Source organism: Nipponia nippon, unplaced genomic scaffold (genome assembly GCF_047370975.1).
Source record: "Nipponia nippon isolate SJK-2023a ecotype South Korea unplaced genomic scaffold, ASM4737097v1 scaffold_6, whole genome shotgun sequence".
NCBI lineage: Eukaryota > Metazoa > Chordata > Aves > Pelecaniformes > Threskiornithidae > Nipponia > Nipponia nippon.
Genome location: NW_028262380.1, coordinates 49098544 through 49114684, shown reverse-complemented (window position 1 = coordinate 49114684; position 16141 = coordinate 49098544). Strand labels below are relative to the sequence as shown.

Genomic DNA, 16141 nt, shown 5'->3' with positions numbered 1-16141 from the left:
CTTCATAGCTTTTCTGCTTTTCTTGTTTAAAAGAGCTGATGAAAACATCTGCTTATCTGTATGTAGTTCTCTTTCTGACTTTTTTATTTAGCTAAGAGTTTGGTCAGGAAAAACAGCACATCTTGGCCTGATAGGGTTCAATTGCAGAAATAAATGGGAACCAATTTTTTTGTTTACCAGGAAATCCCACCACTTCAGATACATTTTTCACTTTGGAGTGAAGCATGCTTCAAAATTTCATGTAAAATGGAATTTGAAAAAGTAATTTTGAGTTAAGGGGAACACTTAGAAATATTTTACCACCACAGAGTTCTGTTCTTCAAACCTTTTTAAGACTTTATATCAAAAAAGTCACTTACTCTGAAAAGTAGCTTTGGAACAACTTTCATTCTGAAAATGTCAACATGTCATTATTGAAATGTTTAGTCTCAGATGTTTCCAAATGATATCTTATAAGAATCAATTGATAGTTCAAAACATTTGAGTCTTGATGACCTCCCCTGGCATCTTTATGAAGCAGGAAAACAACACTCAGCCAGCTGTTTTCAGTGGGGCCTTGAGATGTTTCCCATATTGAAATATTATCAATAAAATTTAAAAAAGGAATTACCATAATCTGAGAAGAAATTTACCCCAAAAAAGCAGGCTTTCAGAATCTGAAGTTGATCCTAATAATCTTGCACTGTATTCAACTAATATCCTTTGAGCAGCTCTGAATCTTTTGAGAGATAAATCTCCTCTTTTTATTTGCATTGGTTTGCCTTCGTACAATTTAGAGGCATAAATTTCTCTACAGTCTGATCTTAAGATACCAGTCATAAGAAAATATGCTTAATTAATGTGTGTACCTTCACTCTGACTGAAGCATACTTATCTGAACAGGACTGCTTTTTTGCATCAAGGCTTAAGCCTCACTATAGTGCTTTGGAGTGACAGTATCTCTGTTTTACAGGTGCGGAACTTGAGGTAGGGTGTAGCCCAAAGATACCTTTTGCCAGTCAGGAGCAAAACCCCCACCTGCTGATGAGGTTAATGCAAATCCAGTACAAAAGCACTTTAGCAAGGACAGTATTTAAAATGTCAGTTCAAGCTGATAGGTCATGATGATATTTTTTTTTCTGAAAATGAATTAAGTTTTGGAAAGTAAACTTTATGCTCAGGGTGGTGTTGTGCCTAAAAAGCCTTTTATAGGATGACTAACTTCTGCTGGTGTTAGCATATGGCTCAAGGACACTTTGTTCTATACTCCCTACTATAGTCAGTGGTACGCTCTGCAAATCTGTTTTCAGAGAACCACTGTGTGGCTGTCTCCTTAACAATTTTCCGCCTCTGAGTTATCATTTAGAGGCTGGAGGGGAAGACCTAGATGGCTAGCAAATCCAGCATCTTTTCCAGCTGATCAGGGTAAAATTATTGTGCTTGCTTGTATCTGGAACCTAGGATCTAAGTCTTTTTTTTTTTAAAAAAAAAAAAAAAAAAAAACAAACAAAAACCCAATCAAAATAAAAAAAAAAAAACACACACAACAGCAACTCTTTCTCTTGCAATGGGTGTAAGCAGAAACCTTTTAAATACAAATAGCTGCAGTGGAGCAGCCCCATCCAAAAGCTACCCTGAAACTGCAGCTTTGGAGCAACTGAGTTGCAAACTCTCCAGCAGTGGTGATTTAACATCACTGCTATTTCACTCCTGAGCAAGGAAACTCGGAAAAAGTGGGGTGCTGAGATATTATGGTCTGCAGTGAGAGGTGCAGCTCCATCAGAGAGTCGCATTCAGCTGAGTTATCTGGTGCCATGTGAAGGGGAAGACCCAGGTCCTCCTCCTGCCACCCCCCCCCCCACCCTGCTCCCAGCCTTGCCTGCTTGCATCTGCTGCTTCCACTGCACCAGGGATTTTCTTGGCACACAGGACGGTTTGTTATTATAACCTGGCACAGAGGAGCTCCTTTACCCGCTCCCCAAAATGCAGCTGAAATGCAAGTGTGCAGGCAAGGGTGATGTATAGCCCCTTGCCTCCAGCTGGAACCAGAATTTTTCATTAGGGAAAATGGGAGTTTGAGAGGGCTTTAGGGGTTCTGGCCAAAATCCTGAGGAAACTGGCCAGAAAGTTTTTAAGTTTACAAGCTGTCAGGATTGCGGTTTTGCATCCCTCTGGGATCTCTGCTTGGACCGTAAGCTAGTGCTAGCTCCGGGGAAGCACTGCACAGGGCACTGGGAAGGTCCTTTGGGTTTCTCTTGGGGTCAGACAAGCCCCTGCCTGGCAGGTCACAGCTCCAGCCAAAACATCTGGCAGTGGCTCCCAGGGACCTATAGGCACCTGGTGGCAGAGGGGAGCTGGGTGTCCACACTGGTGAGGAGTGCCAAGGAAGCTATGCTGAATGCTTGTATTAACACCTTGGGAAACTGTGATTAAAGTCTGATCAGCGAGTGAAACTCTGTCTGTGCCATCTGTATCGTACAGGTTTACAACCACAAGATTATTTAGGAGTGCAATTTACAGGCAGAGACCGGTTTAGAAATAAGAGCATCAAACCATTTGTTTGAGTTGAAGTCAAAGTCCCTATATAGAAAACCTTTAAAACTTAAATAGACCAAAGAATCACTCAATTTATATATTAGAAAAATGAGATTATGGAATGATATTGACCATATTTCTTCAAATAGTATAATGAATTAAAAGTACCTTGGGTTGGCTATTGATTCTTTTTCTTCTTCTCTTACAGTAGGCAAACATTCACAGTCAGCTGAAAAAGGATAAGAAACAAAACTATAGTTACTCTTGGCAGTTATTCTCCACTTATTTCAAAATTGCATCAACTTTTCTGGTGCAGTGTCTCTAGAATGTAAAACTGCAGATGCTATTCTGCACCCTTTTATCTGTAAAATCAGCATAGTCCACATGGTGCAAATGTTACGTGTTTTAAAACTTTGATAGGTGTTGCTGTAATTTCTTTACTATTTATTTTTCAGTTGTTTATGTACACCTATGCAAATGAACTACTTTTGAGGACTGTTTCCCGTAAACTACCCTGGGGAGGACTATTTGTTAATCTTCTACTGCTTATAGTTGTGCCTATGCTTTGTAGTCCAGCTGGAAATTTGGGGCTGGGCTTTAGGGAACACTAACAAAAAAAAAAACCCTATTATGTAAACTATTTGCTCCCTTCTGTCCACAGAATTTAAAAAAATATTTTACAGCACTATTTCCCCATGTACTGTACTTTATGTCTCTATTTCACTACTGCTGCTTAGCACATGTTTTCTGCTAGAGCTTATGCACCGTGAAGGTCAAAACCCCATCATGTGGAGCACTGTGCTAATGCAAAGAAATGCTCCAAAGAGTTTTATATCCTGAAAAACAAAGCATCCCTAGGAGGTCAGGCAAATGAGCCATTTGGATATAAGGCAAGGGACCAGAAATGAAAAAAGTATCAGGGTTTTAGCATTTCCTAGCCAGTGAAAAAGCTGTTAGCCGTTCAAAATCAGGCCTCAGTTAATTCACACCTTACCGAAGACCTGCATTTTTTGAGGAGAGCCTTGAAGGAGGATGCAGGGCCCTTAGAGATTTTGACCAGGAGATTTCAGTTGGGAGGAAAATGGGGGAAAAATACAACATACTTAGAAGTAGCTAAGAAGGAGCTTAAGATGCTGCTGGTGGCAGTTACTGCAGGTACTAATTGCTCCGAGGGCTGATAGGCTTACCGGAGAGCGCGTAGATGGTGAATGGTGCTGGCAGCAACGAGCAGCTTGTGTTTCATGCAGTAGAGATGCCAAGCGAGGGAACAGACACAGAGAGGAAGGATGTATTCATAGGATCCTGGCAGCAATTTTGAGTAAACGGTGGTTTGAACTATGAGTAAATGTGTGTTTCTTCTACAATAGCACAATGTGGAGCGGAGAACTGTAGAAACTCTGAAGACTGAAAGGACTAGATGCTTCAGAGAAACTAGTATTTGGCATTAAAGTGTGTATTTAAAAATATAAATACCGTTCACAGCCATACGTGTGTTTAATAGAAGTGCCTACTGGAAACTCAAAACATTTATGATATTCCATCGTATGTTAAAAATAAGCTCCCACACAAACTAAAATACTCCTCTGAACAATTCTACCTCTGACATTTGTGCTGCTATTTTAGTAGCAGGGAGTCAAGAACACAACTAAAAATGTTGTAGGAAAAGCAGTGACACACATACAAAATGCCTTACGTTGATTTTCTACGCATGGGATCTACATCAGCTAGAAAGAGAGGGACGATGGAGTAGAGGGGTTACCGTGTACCATTTTTGTTCGTGCTGTTCATCCATTTATCAAGCTCTTCCATTTCTATCTCCATAACAGACGGTGTGTCTTCTTCAAAAATAGGACTTCAGAGGAAGGGGGAAAAAATAGGCATTACACAAAATGCTTAATTCAAACAACTTATAATGTAGTAATTTTGTATCAGTCTTTCCTAATTCCAGACACATGTATAAACTCTGGAAAGCCATCCTAGCCTAGTCATCTGAGAAGATGTCAGCGCAATGGGTGTGAATGAAATGGCTGCAAACAGATGCAAAGGAGCGGCAGTGAGGCGCCGGTCCTGGGCAGAGGTAGGGCTGGCTGGGACATCACATGCAGAGGGAGGCAGGCGGTGCAGTCTGGGGTATGCCAGAGCACAGGATCACTGCAGCTATTCGAGAACTGTCCCTACTGTAAATAGAAAACTGAAAAATGAAATAGTTTGTCTCTGCCCTGCTGGAACACATGGTAAAAGTCCTGTTTTTCCACTGATAAAAGCAGAGGGCCTGAAGTTTCATCCTAGCTGTCACTGACATTGGCAGTGACCTCAGAAGCAAAGCTCATGAGTAGAGTACCTCTGCGTTTATGTAAATGTCTCCGTTTAGCTTCCCTTTGCTGATCATTCCTGGAGTCACACGGTAGAAAAAATATTTTTAGCAAAAACCCCTTTTTTCCCCTGTGAAGCCAATTCAATAACTTCCAGCATTGATTAGCAAGATGGAGCTCAATAAAAGGTGATGATAAAAATTATCATTCTGATAAGAGCCACACAGCTTTTGGCTTGTTTTCCCAGCAGCTAAGGCATTGCTTCCACGGCAGCTGGGAGAGCCTTTCTGCCTCACCACAGAGTGAGAAGACAAACTTGAAAAACAAGGGAGCAAGACACAGAGCTTATTCCGAGTAGTAAAAGCCTGTGATGAGCCTGGGAACCGATCCCCTTTGCTCACAGGGCATCTTGTATGTCTTGTGGCGCCTTGTGGCTGGCAGAGCCGGGGGTGCCTTGAGCAGGCGTAGGGGCGGCTGCGGGCAGTGGCTGCCTGTGGGGCAGTGCTCACCTCGGCCACCGTAACTCCTGTTCTCCTGCTCTAGTCTTACACCTTCAGCTAGATACTGAAGTCACGCTTTAGCCACCTCTAGAGAGAGTTAACTGGAGCAACTGATGGCAGGCAAAAGGTAATGGTGTTTAGTGTAGGGTTAAATTAAAACAGGCAGTGAAGGAGCCAAAAATCATAATACCCTGTTAGAGTAAAAGAATCAAAAACAAGAGAGCGATGTTCATAAACTTTACCTTTTCACATTTTCGCTTCCCAGCTCATCTGGAAAAGAAAAAAAGTTGGTCTTCATAGTTCTGCTTTTTTGTACATACAAGGTCCAGACTGCAAGCAAGCCTTGAAAAGGGTCATGTAAAACAGGTTGCACTTTCAAAAGGCGTAATAGTTAACTTGTAGATGAAAGACAAAATATCTCATCCTGTTTGTAATTTCCAGAGGAACCCATTATTTTTAATCTTGAACACACTAAAAGCGAAGAAAGGGGAGATGGACTTGCATGGCAGATTAAATGTTAGGCAAATGAAGCTGAACTAGCCAGATGTTAAAAGGGATCCAAAGCTAGTTATGACCCCACGACAAAGTAAAGATGGGGAAAAAAAAATAGTGTAACAGCCATTATTCAGATAAATAACTTCCCCTCCAGGAATCAAGTGACTGAAAAGCCTCAGCCCTCAAAATAGAATGAAGAACTACAGATAGGATTCACATTGTATACTGTCTTAAATCAGCTTATTTTTAATTCATTGTTGCCAATGGGTGCTGACACCTCCCACTTGTTCCACCACATTCCCTGACTGCAGAGTCACCCCAGGACCATGGAGCCATCTGCCCTCACCTTGAGGATGCCCAAAATCCCAACTCCAAGCAATAGGCACAGGGCAAGAGATCCCAGGACTGTGCTTCTGCAAGGCACCACTTTTCCCATCCCTCTGAAGAGTGTATCTGCATTCCAGGTCATCCAGAAACAGGCGGGCAACTATGTGCCTGGTTGTGAATTCAAAGTTTGCTACGATGGTGACCCAGTGATAAGGCAGATGCAGCCCAAAAATGCCCTGAAAAATGGACTTGAAATCTGTGTTGAATGTATGTCACTGTCTGCAAGCTGAGGAGCTTACAGCTGCACTCTTGTTCTGTACAGACACTGATACAACCATTTCAGGACTTCAGTTACCAACTGTGTGGTTTTAACATGACACCTCAGTTTGTTTTCTCTAGCTTGACACTCCAAGTTACCGATTTCTTTGCTAACAGATGAAGGTACCTTCCTGAAGCGCTGCTCTCCCTATCGCAGCACCCGGGCAGTCTGACCACGGGATTCCTAGCTCATTTACTGTGATATCTTCATAGCTGCCATCACCCTACAGGATCCCTTAAAAGTGTTCCTTAAAACGGTTTTGCTTGTTCTTATTTTATTGAAGCTCTGAACAGCTTTACTTTGTGAGCAGTATAGGCAACAGAAGCATTACATTCACCTTGCATCAAATTATTAAGCATGAAGACAGAACAAATGTTTGCAGCCACACGGTTACATCTGTACACCATTCCCAGCATTGCCAGGAGCTGGAGCTCAGTGCCACGGCTCCCGCGGGTGTGCAGCGTAAGCAGGAGGTGCCAAGAAATAGAACTAGCTCCCGCCCAAGGCGAGGTGCGTGCCCAGATACTGCTGGCCAGGGGTGGATCCCTTTCCTATCTGTCAAATGTGCAACTACAACTAGAGAAGTACATCCTAAATGTGGCATCCAAATAACATTTTGTTAATGTCGAGTGCATCCTAAAAATATCCTTCTGATGTGCAAGAAGACAAATTTACCTTGCTTAGACTTTTTCTTTTTATGATGTATTACAAAAAATGTGATCAGCAAAATCAGCAGGGCCAGCAGCACGGCGGGGACAACGTATATCAAGATAGACTGTTCTGCTGCTTCTAGGCTGTCCTGATTGTTCACGGCATTCAGTTCAGTACTTGGAGTACTTGTTGTTTCAAAGATGCTTTCAGTAGCGCTTGCAGTGACAAGTACTGGCTCGCCGTCATCCGTGGTCAAAGAACGCGTAGCAGGAGGAGGTGGTACTGTAACGGTGGATAATATCAGCGATCCATCTCCTGAACCATCAGAGCCTGCCAAATATATGAGGACAACTTAACATTTTATGGGGTTTATTGGTATTATCAGTGAGTCAAAGCGTACAGCTTTAATATTTACTTTTTGTTTGATGTCTTAAAAAAAATCAGCAGATGCCCCATACACACAGATTTGAAGTCTTGGGCATCAGGTGTAAAATTAGATCACAAATTCATCACAAAACCTTACCAGTCCTGACAGCGTTCTTCAGCTGGCTTTTACTGGGAGACGTCAGCATGCGTGGTCTGTCTGCATGCAGCTGTCTTGCACAAACAGACCTTTTTTTCTGCAGGTTGGCATCCGGTCTTGCTCTCACGTAAAAGTCTTCTGCTTCTCAGTAAACCACACCATCCTGCTTTACTCCTCAGCCTCAGAGGCCGCAACCTCTTTCATCCGTCCCCTTACCCAAGGAGTTAGTACTCCCTTCGGGAAGACCATTATCCCTGGTTCACCAATTCCTTCGGCTCACTTGTCTCCCTGCCTCTGTGCCTCTCTCAAATTTGTTAAATTTGTTTCACTGTGAAAAACAGAACTGGTGAAAGGAAGCCTGCAGCCTGCAGAAGCTGCTGACTTTCACTTCTGCATGGACTAGAAGAGGTAGTAGTAAGTAACACAGGGATGTTACTGGATACAGATGCAATTAACTGCTCCTCTGTCTGATCCTACGGGCTGCCTGAAGGAGCGTATGGTAGAGTCAGCGCTGGTTACTCTTCACAAACGCTAAGACTGGCGGTTTTGAACCTTGATTTGGGTTTTGTTTTCATTTATCATGTGTTTTGCAAGAAAAGTGGCTAAAATTGGATATATGGGTAATAGTGAAAGAAGCTTTTTTTTGAGGCTGAGTAAGAGTCTATGTTGATTGTGATAGAGTTTAAAGCTTAACAGAAGTACGACAAATGCTGGGCTGATACTATATTCTATATTGATGCCAAAAATCCTGTTGTAGCCAACGGTGCAGGAATCAGTCCTTAGATAAATTACACCAACACATTTCCAAATGCAAAACCTTCAGTAATTTTCTTAGCATGAAATTAAATGATGATTTTTTTGTGTTATCTGCCCTTTCAGATACAATGCCGACATGGCACAGCTCTCATTTTATGCAGTAAAGCAGGATGGGATTTCATGACTTTTGCAATGACATGTTTCTCCCCGTTCTTGTAAAGTGCTGGGCAGCCATAGTTTCCACTAGAGTTAGCAAGAGCTTAAGGTTTTCAGCACCTCAGTGCTGGCATTTCCAATCTCACAGGACTGGAACCAAAAGTACTTAGCATTTTAAATGCTTTTGTAAACACATTAATCTTCATAATGGCCCTGAGAGATGAGCAGTTATCATCTCCATTTTACAAATGAGAAATCAGAAGGACAGGGATGCTGTCCTTCCCAGGGATGCCAAGTGAGAGAGTAAAACTGGGATTAGAGCGCTACCTCTTGCTTAATCCACTCTGCAGCATCTCCTCTCCTGACAGATTTGTCTCAAAGAGGAGATGAGTATCTCATGAGACTGTATTCCAGGAAACCCAATTTCAAACGAATAAAATGATTTGAGTGTGACAGCAGTGATTTATCTAGATTTTTATGCCATGCTTATCACTCAGGCACCTGATTGTTTCATCCTTTCCTAAAAACTAGGACAGAATTTTAATACTTAATAAATAATACCTAATACTTGAATATAGTATTTAATACTGCAAAGGCCACCAGACTCTTTCACCACAATACGACAATGAAAATGTTAGCTTTTGAGTAGCAAAGCACTTTGTATCAATAGTCTCTCTGTCGCTTTTTCCTGTATTTAGTATTTCAGTCAAGACCAAAACACAATCTCTGCCTCCCTTGCAGGTAATGACCCCTTACATGTGTGCTCCTCCACCCCTTCCCGTGACCTGCTGGCTGTCCTTAATCCTATTGCAGAGGACAGGAGGGAGAGCTCCTCTCCCTTGTTCATTTGGCCACTTGACTTTTCTTTCCCAAGGTAGTTTATAGTCCCCGGTGCCAGCAGCCACTCCATTTTGATTGCTGTTGCACAGAGTGGCGAGGTATCGCTAGAGATGTCCACACCGCAGACCGCGGTGTGGTGGACTGCGCTGCTGGCGGAGCCGATGGACATCCGCAGCCTCACCGAACCGCTTCGATGATCTTGCTTCATTTTCCTCCTCTAGCCATCGACCTTGAAACCTGTCATCTGCTGATTTGATATATTGACAAGGACAAGTCCGTTGCTTAAAATAATACAAATGGGAAAGGGTGTAGGGAAAATACCTTATTTTTCATTTACTCTTGGAGCTAAAATGGATTTTTCAAATGTCTGAAGCATGGTGTGACTTTAAGGCAAAAGCAAGCAGTCACACCTCATTAACTGCAGTGCTAAACTTTCAGCTGCAGCGTATGCTGCCCTTGATTTCCAAGAGAGACTTTTCCAGTGTCTCTGGTACTTTTTATTTGCCTGTTTTTGAGCTATGAAGCAGATTTCAAACCATTTGTCTTTGTGTGAAATAGAATTACCTTTTCTAGTCTCTAGGCAAAGAAAATGGCAAAGCATAGGGAGTGACCTTGCTGCCACGTATTTTTGTTCACTTTGCATAATTCCAGGGACAAAACAGCATCTCTTCTGTGAATACCATTTCCTCTTACAGAGACCTTTTCTCTGAGTGAATTAAATACATCTTTCAGCAGATGGGCAGCCAATTGCACAATGTTCTTGCAAGGATATTGCTCTTATTTCCTGTGTTTCACCTGCTGCCTCGACACATCTCCCTCCAGTTCTTCTGCCCGTCACCTCCGAGGACCAGAGCTCGGGCCCAAGGGATGCCCTACCTGTCAGACAGGGGCTGCTCTCGCTCTCGGGCCACCCACATATCGCATTTTTTACGCGGCAGGAAAATCACAACCTGCACCTGGGTAGGCCTAGCGGCTTGCACCAAGGAAGGATTTGTACCTCCAGCCTGGTGGGGAGGGACGGACTCAGGCATCCTGATACAGGCGCAGCACTCGCCACAGCCAGCTGCCCAGGCCACATGAGACCCACGTGGTCGGCCCCAAGGTAGTTGTTGTTTTTCATAGCGTTTCAGTTTAAAGTGCTCAAAATAGTGAGCGGGCTATGTTGCAGCTGGCCCCAGTGACTGTTTTGTAGGGTGAATGAAAGCCAGACATTGCAAGGTTTGGAGCAGGGCAGGAGAGCATCTGAAAGTCAGAGATTTTGTGAGATGCTATTCAAACATTTTCTCCATGCCTGGAGGGAGCCAGATTTGTGGTGGTCATTCATACCATGAACTGTCTTGTCAGCTGTGCTTGGGTGTCATGTTGCAGAGATCTACTAGCTCCCTCCTAAAGGCAGTCTGACCATAACACAACACAACACAACACAACACAACACAACACAACACAACACAACATAACATAACATAACATAACATAACATAACATAACATAACATAACATAACATAATATAACATACATTCAGGATGGAAAACCAAGGCCAGTGGAGTGGAACAAGCAGCAAGGCACATCTGACCATGTAGATAGCTCCCTGGCTTTGCAAAGCCCGCGCCCTTCCTCATGCTGAGCTCAGCCTCATGCTGTTGGCTACGGTCTGACATCTGTATTCGACCTTCTGCACGTCTCAGCCAAGGAGCAGGTGCTCGCACAACAACCGCATTGGCTTCAGCTTTGTCTGGACCGCCTGGGGCATGAGTGCTGGCGACTTCTCCCCATGTCAAGGGAAGTGGATGGGAGCATGCCACAGCTTCAGCCCAGCCCATGTTGCCACTTTCCATGCTTTCAAGAGCAGAAGGGACAGGGGCTGGCATGCAGCTGTGTCCCACCCTGATGGGGAGCTGGGCACAGCTGGAGCTGGAAGCTAAGAAGTCCTCAGGTTCCCACCACTGAGGTATTAGAGAATCTAGTCCTCAGGGGACCAAAATGCCTGAACAAGCACTAGCAACGGCTCAAAAAAGGTTCCATTACAGTTCTTACGAATTGCAAAAAAGCTATGTCCCTGTATGCAGATACCATGGTATAAGGTATTATTCAATAGTTTCTACTTAAAAAATATGCTTGGATTGCTGATGGACTTTGCATGAGTTTTGGAGGTGCTCCCAAGCCTGCCTCTCAAGGGAGACAGAGGGAGTAGAATATACCAAGCAGCTTTACAGACTGGAGTCCAAACAACTGCATCTCAAACAAACAAACAAACAACATTTCTGTTGTTGCAGCATTTCTTCCTCTGAGGTTTGTACTGTAGCACTCAGAGGTGGCGATATGAGCTTCTTGATGAAGGAAGCAGGCAAACAGGTTTCTGATTTCAGTTGGATGCAAGGCAAAGGAAAATAGCCAGCAGTCAGCACATTTGGTTCTGCTGTAAAATCATTGGTCTCCCTGCTGCCTTCTCATCAGACTCGAGGACCGAGGTCTCTGAAGGGAATTTTTCTCACTGCACTATAGTACCTACTTACAGAAGAAAAAGGGATGGGATAGAGGAAAAGCATGAGCTATGTCAATGGGATAGTCAAGCTTATTAGTTCGAAAGGAAATTTTTTGTTTCTCCAAACTTTCCTATAAGCTATAAAAATGCAGTGAAAGGAAGGCTCACAAGAGGGTGACAAAACAAGAAAAGGCTATAAAGCTGTGTAGGCTGGAGCAAAGTTACCACATCCTATATTGCTCTGTTCCATACATGCATTCCTTCTGGTGGTAGAGTCATATGACCCCACGTGGTCCCTATGATCCTCTCTCCTGTTGCTTGACTCATCCCTGTTCTGTTCCTCTCCCTGCATTTCACGTTGCTGTAAGAAGGGCCATTCCTTGCTATGGCCACGGCTTGCCCAGCTGCCTGTTGTGGCAGGTCCCGCCTGTCAGTCTGGCTGGAAGAGGAATCCTTAAAAGCCTGCAGGCTAGCTGTCGGGTGCATACGCTGTTCGGATGAGGGAGCACAAACATTTCAGGATGGCTAATCTGTAGACAAGATCCTATTAAAACGAGGTGCTTAGAAAGTGTTATCTAGGTATAACCTGAAAGAGGAAACAATTGTTTAAGTTCATTTCTAGATGATGGAAACTGCTTTCTCCTCACTGTACTTCCATCCAGCTGAAGTGCTGCGTTAACTGCCGGTGTTGCAAATTCAGTCACGCAGCTTAGAGTCAAACTGTGAACCTGTAGTCTCATTTCTCACCCCCAGTACTAAGGGTTTTCCAAACAAATTTATGCATTTAGTTGCATCTACTTAATCTCACGGCCTTCCAGCTCTGCATCAGCGATACCCGTACGACCTCACTGTGATGTGAATCTCTTGGTGCTCCTTGCTCTCAGGAGGCCCCTGAAATTAAAGATTCAAAAGCTTTGGAGGCTCTCCGGCTGTCATAAAATCTCTTGAGGGAAAATAGACTGGGGTCACTGACTGAAATTTAGTATACAATCTTGCTGTTGTAAAGGAGAGATTTTCTGAAATGCCCCTGAAGCACTTGAATAAAACACAGTGGAAGTTTGTATGTGTGGATAAAAGGGATGAATAGGAGTAAATATGTACGAGGAATTGATGTGTTCAGTAGAAAGGGGTTTTCATCTGCTTTTTAGGGAGCTGCACTTTGGAAAGAGAGGATGTAGCAAATCCTCATTTCTTATATTGTTGCTTTGCTAGAAAATTGTAACAGGCGACTCTGATGGGTTCAAACACATTCCCGAGTTCATTACTCTAGGGGGGAACAGATCAAAAATATCACTCCCTTAGAGACCTTGGCTTTGTGGGGGACTTTACCTACAAGGCACTTCTCTGCCAAAGAGAGAGCTGCTGCTTGTGCTCACGGCACAAGCTGCTGAATATCTGGATCTTTGACAGCAATGTTTCTTTGAATGACAACTCAAAACAACAGCACAGAGACACAGCCAAAATAAAGCACTACCTGCAACCATCCCAGCTCTTCAATTTAAAGACCTTACACACTTTACTGCTCCTCTCCCCCACGCATTTTCTTGCTCCCCGCGTCAGACCACTTATGCTGCAATTCCCCAGAAGTTTCACCGAGCACGGAGGGAGATGGCGTACCCTGGGAAATGCCCGTACGCTCAGAGCCTTTTCCTATAAGCTATAGTAAGGGCCTTAATATTCGTCCCTAGGGACAGCACACACTTTACGTCTTCAGGGCTGCTGCGAGGCTGAGGACCATCACCAGAGCAGGGAGGGCCACTGCTGGCCCTCAGCAGGTCACCAGCAGAGCTTTCTGCCTGCATAAAGCAAGGGGAAGGCCAAGGGGAAGGGAACTGATGCAAACCCTGATGTCCCCTCAGTGTGGAGCCGGGAGAGGGCCAGCACCCAAAGCTGAGACCTCAGGCATGCTCTTAGAGCTACCGGCTTCGAGTAATTGTAGCGTAGCTGGGAGAAAACCACCTGTTAATCATAATCGAAATGGCAAGGCTAGGGTTGTACAAGGCTCCAGCAAGGTATGGGAACAGGACTTTCAAAGGCTTCAATCTGTCTATGCTGCAAGATTTAATCATTCTTTTATCATCTATTTTGTAAATGGTTTCTAGACAGTAGAGGTGGGACCTGGGAGATCCCCAAAAGCTTCTGCCCCTCTTCTCCAGCAGACCACTTTAAAGGTGAAGACTGTGTCTGGGACTGGAGGAAAAAGGAAAAGAGCTCCTTTAAAGGTCCTGCCCTGTTGATCTGTGAGCAAGCAGGGGTGAGAGCAAAGGAACCCCCCGGCAGGCTGCCCTCAGCAGAGGGGCTGCCGACCCACCAGTGCCTGGGGGGTATATAAACCTCTACATAAACTCTTCTCCCTCCAGTTCAATTTCAATCCCAAGGCCCAAGTTCACAACTTCTCCCCTCCCACCCTTGCAGTCAGAGTAAGCCCCGGGTACGTTTTGGGGCTGGTTGCACAAACAAAAGCTGCGTTTGTGTGGGGAGCAAGGGTCCCTGTCTTCTCTGGCAGGTGCTCTCCTCCCCTTCCCCAGCAGTGGGGGCCTGGCTCAGGAGAGCCAGGGCTGACAGCGGTCAGGGGGAGCTCTGGCAGGACTGACTCACTCCCATAGAGGAACCATTCCAAAATCAAACAAAATTTAAAAGTGGGCCTACTGGTAGGAAGCCTCTAAAGGCAGTGGGGAGTGGGTTGAGGCACCTGTATGTGACACCTGGTGCTCTGTGCAGCCTTTAATGCCCATGGCAAAGAAGGGCAGGGGGGGCCCAGCTGTGGGCTAAGGGCGTTGGGGACTGAGGTGTCTCTCCACCCTGTGGAGATGGTGATGAAATATTAGTGATCAGTAAACTGCAAATGAGCTAAGGAAGCTGGAGCCTGATCACTCTGCGTTGCTTGCGTCCTGCCCCTCCATTTCCCTGGGACCTCCGTTTTGCTCTGTCCATGGCAGGATTTTTTCCTCTGACCGCTTTGATTCTGAGCTACATTCAACACTTGCAACATATTTTCCTAATGTGTCTGTAACAGCAGGGCTATAGCAACACAGACAAGACCAAACCATTTTATACCTCACTTAGCTCACTCTTACAGCTAAGCAAGACGCCTAACTGCGAGCAGCTCGGCAACACGCCAGGAGCCAGCAGCTCAGTTTTACACCCTGCTTATAGTATTGGTTTTCAGGGAAAAAATACCCATACCAAACCACCTATTTCACCAATGCATTTTAAAACCTTAATAGAAGAAGTCCAGTGATAGCTGAGAGTGACCATCCCTCTCCCTGCTTTCCGGAGAGCTCCTGCTCGCTGTAGCAGCACAGAGGCAGCAAGCACTTCTAGTCCATACTGAGGCACTAGGGCAGTGATTTGTTTGACACTGAAAGGCATATAAGCACTGCCTGGCCAGGTTTTACTAAAAGAGCTGCCTATCTTGCCCAGTCACTGGCTGCCAAAATGCCAGTGGAACAAACTACCCCCTGCAAACGGGTGGGAGCCTCTGCAACAACACCCCAATGCTTCAGCATGTTGTCACAAGCAGTTCTTCCCTTCAAAAGGTCAGGACCTAAATCCACAGTGCCAATCACTTTGTTCTGTAGCCGAGAATTCAAAATATTTGTCTCCGGAACTGACTGTTCTTTTGTTAAACCTGTTTCAGTGCACTGGGACTACGGAAATCGGCAGTCAGCTTTTGAATGGAAGCGGTGCTCCATCTTTAACTTTACTATTAAATGCTGATAGTATGGGTGTTGGGTTAAAAAAGAACAACAAATAATTAAAATTAGAACGAAAATGCCTGGCAGGCCAGCATGGAAACTGGTTCCCTACACACCTGCAATTTAGGAAATGTAGGAATTGTAGGATTTGGTTGCTGCCGTTTGGGGTTAGGTCTAAGGAAAAAATGTCAAAGCTTTGAAAAAGTCAGGCAGCTGAAAACAGAGAAGGTAAACACAGCTAAAAAAAAGCAGAGAGCAAGTCCCCACAGATCTTCTCCTAGCGCTCAGCTTGGAGGGTGTTGCCCTCCGACTCGGTCCCATCGCTGCAGGCACGAAACGCAGGTCCCACCTCGGAAGGCGAAAGGCGCTTTCTTACTCACCATTCCTGGCACATCCTTTGGCCAGCAACAGGGCAGAAAGCAGGACGATGAGGTTTTGCTTTCGCATGTTACCTCGGCGGTGCTCCCACCCGAGGGGCGCTTCGGCTGGCTCCCTGCTTCACCCGAACATTTACATTTCCTGTTTCCTGCCGGGGTGCATCTGAGCCGCATTTCTTCAGGAGATGGA

General features: G+C 44.7%; 1 protein-coding gene across 1 annotated transcript in view; it reads right to left on the bottom strand.

Annotated features, from left to right (window-relative positions):
- Positions 1-16141, bottom strand: part of TMEM154 (transmembrane protein 154) — a 21275-nt gene extending 5134 nt beyond the window's left edge. The window contains exons 1-5 of the mRNA XM_087737790.1: positions 15955-16141; positions 7143-7448; positions 5569-5596; positions 4281-4366; positions 2683-2743 (exon numbers count right to left, since the gene is read on the bottom strand). Of these exons, the coding sequence (XP_087593916.1) occupies positions 2683-2743; positions 4281-4366; positions 5569-5596; positions 7143-7448; positions 15955-16021 (548 nt within the window). The 5' untranslated portion in view covers positions 16022-16141. The remainder of the gene's footprint in view (positions 1-2682; positions 2744-4280; positions 4367-5568; positions 5597-7142; positions 7449-15954) is intronic.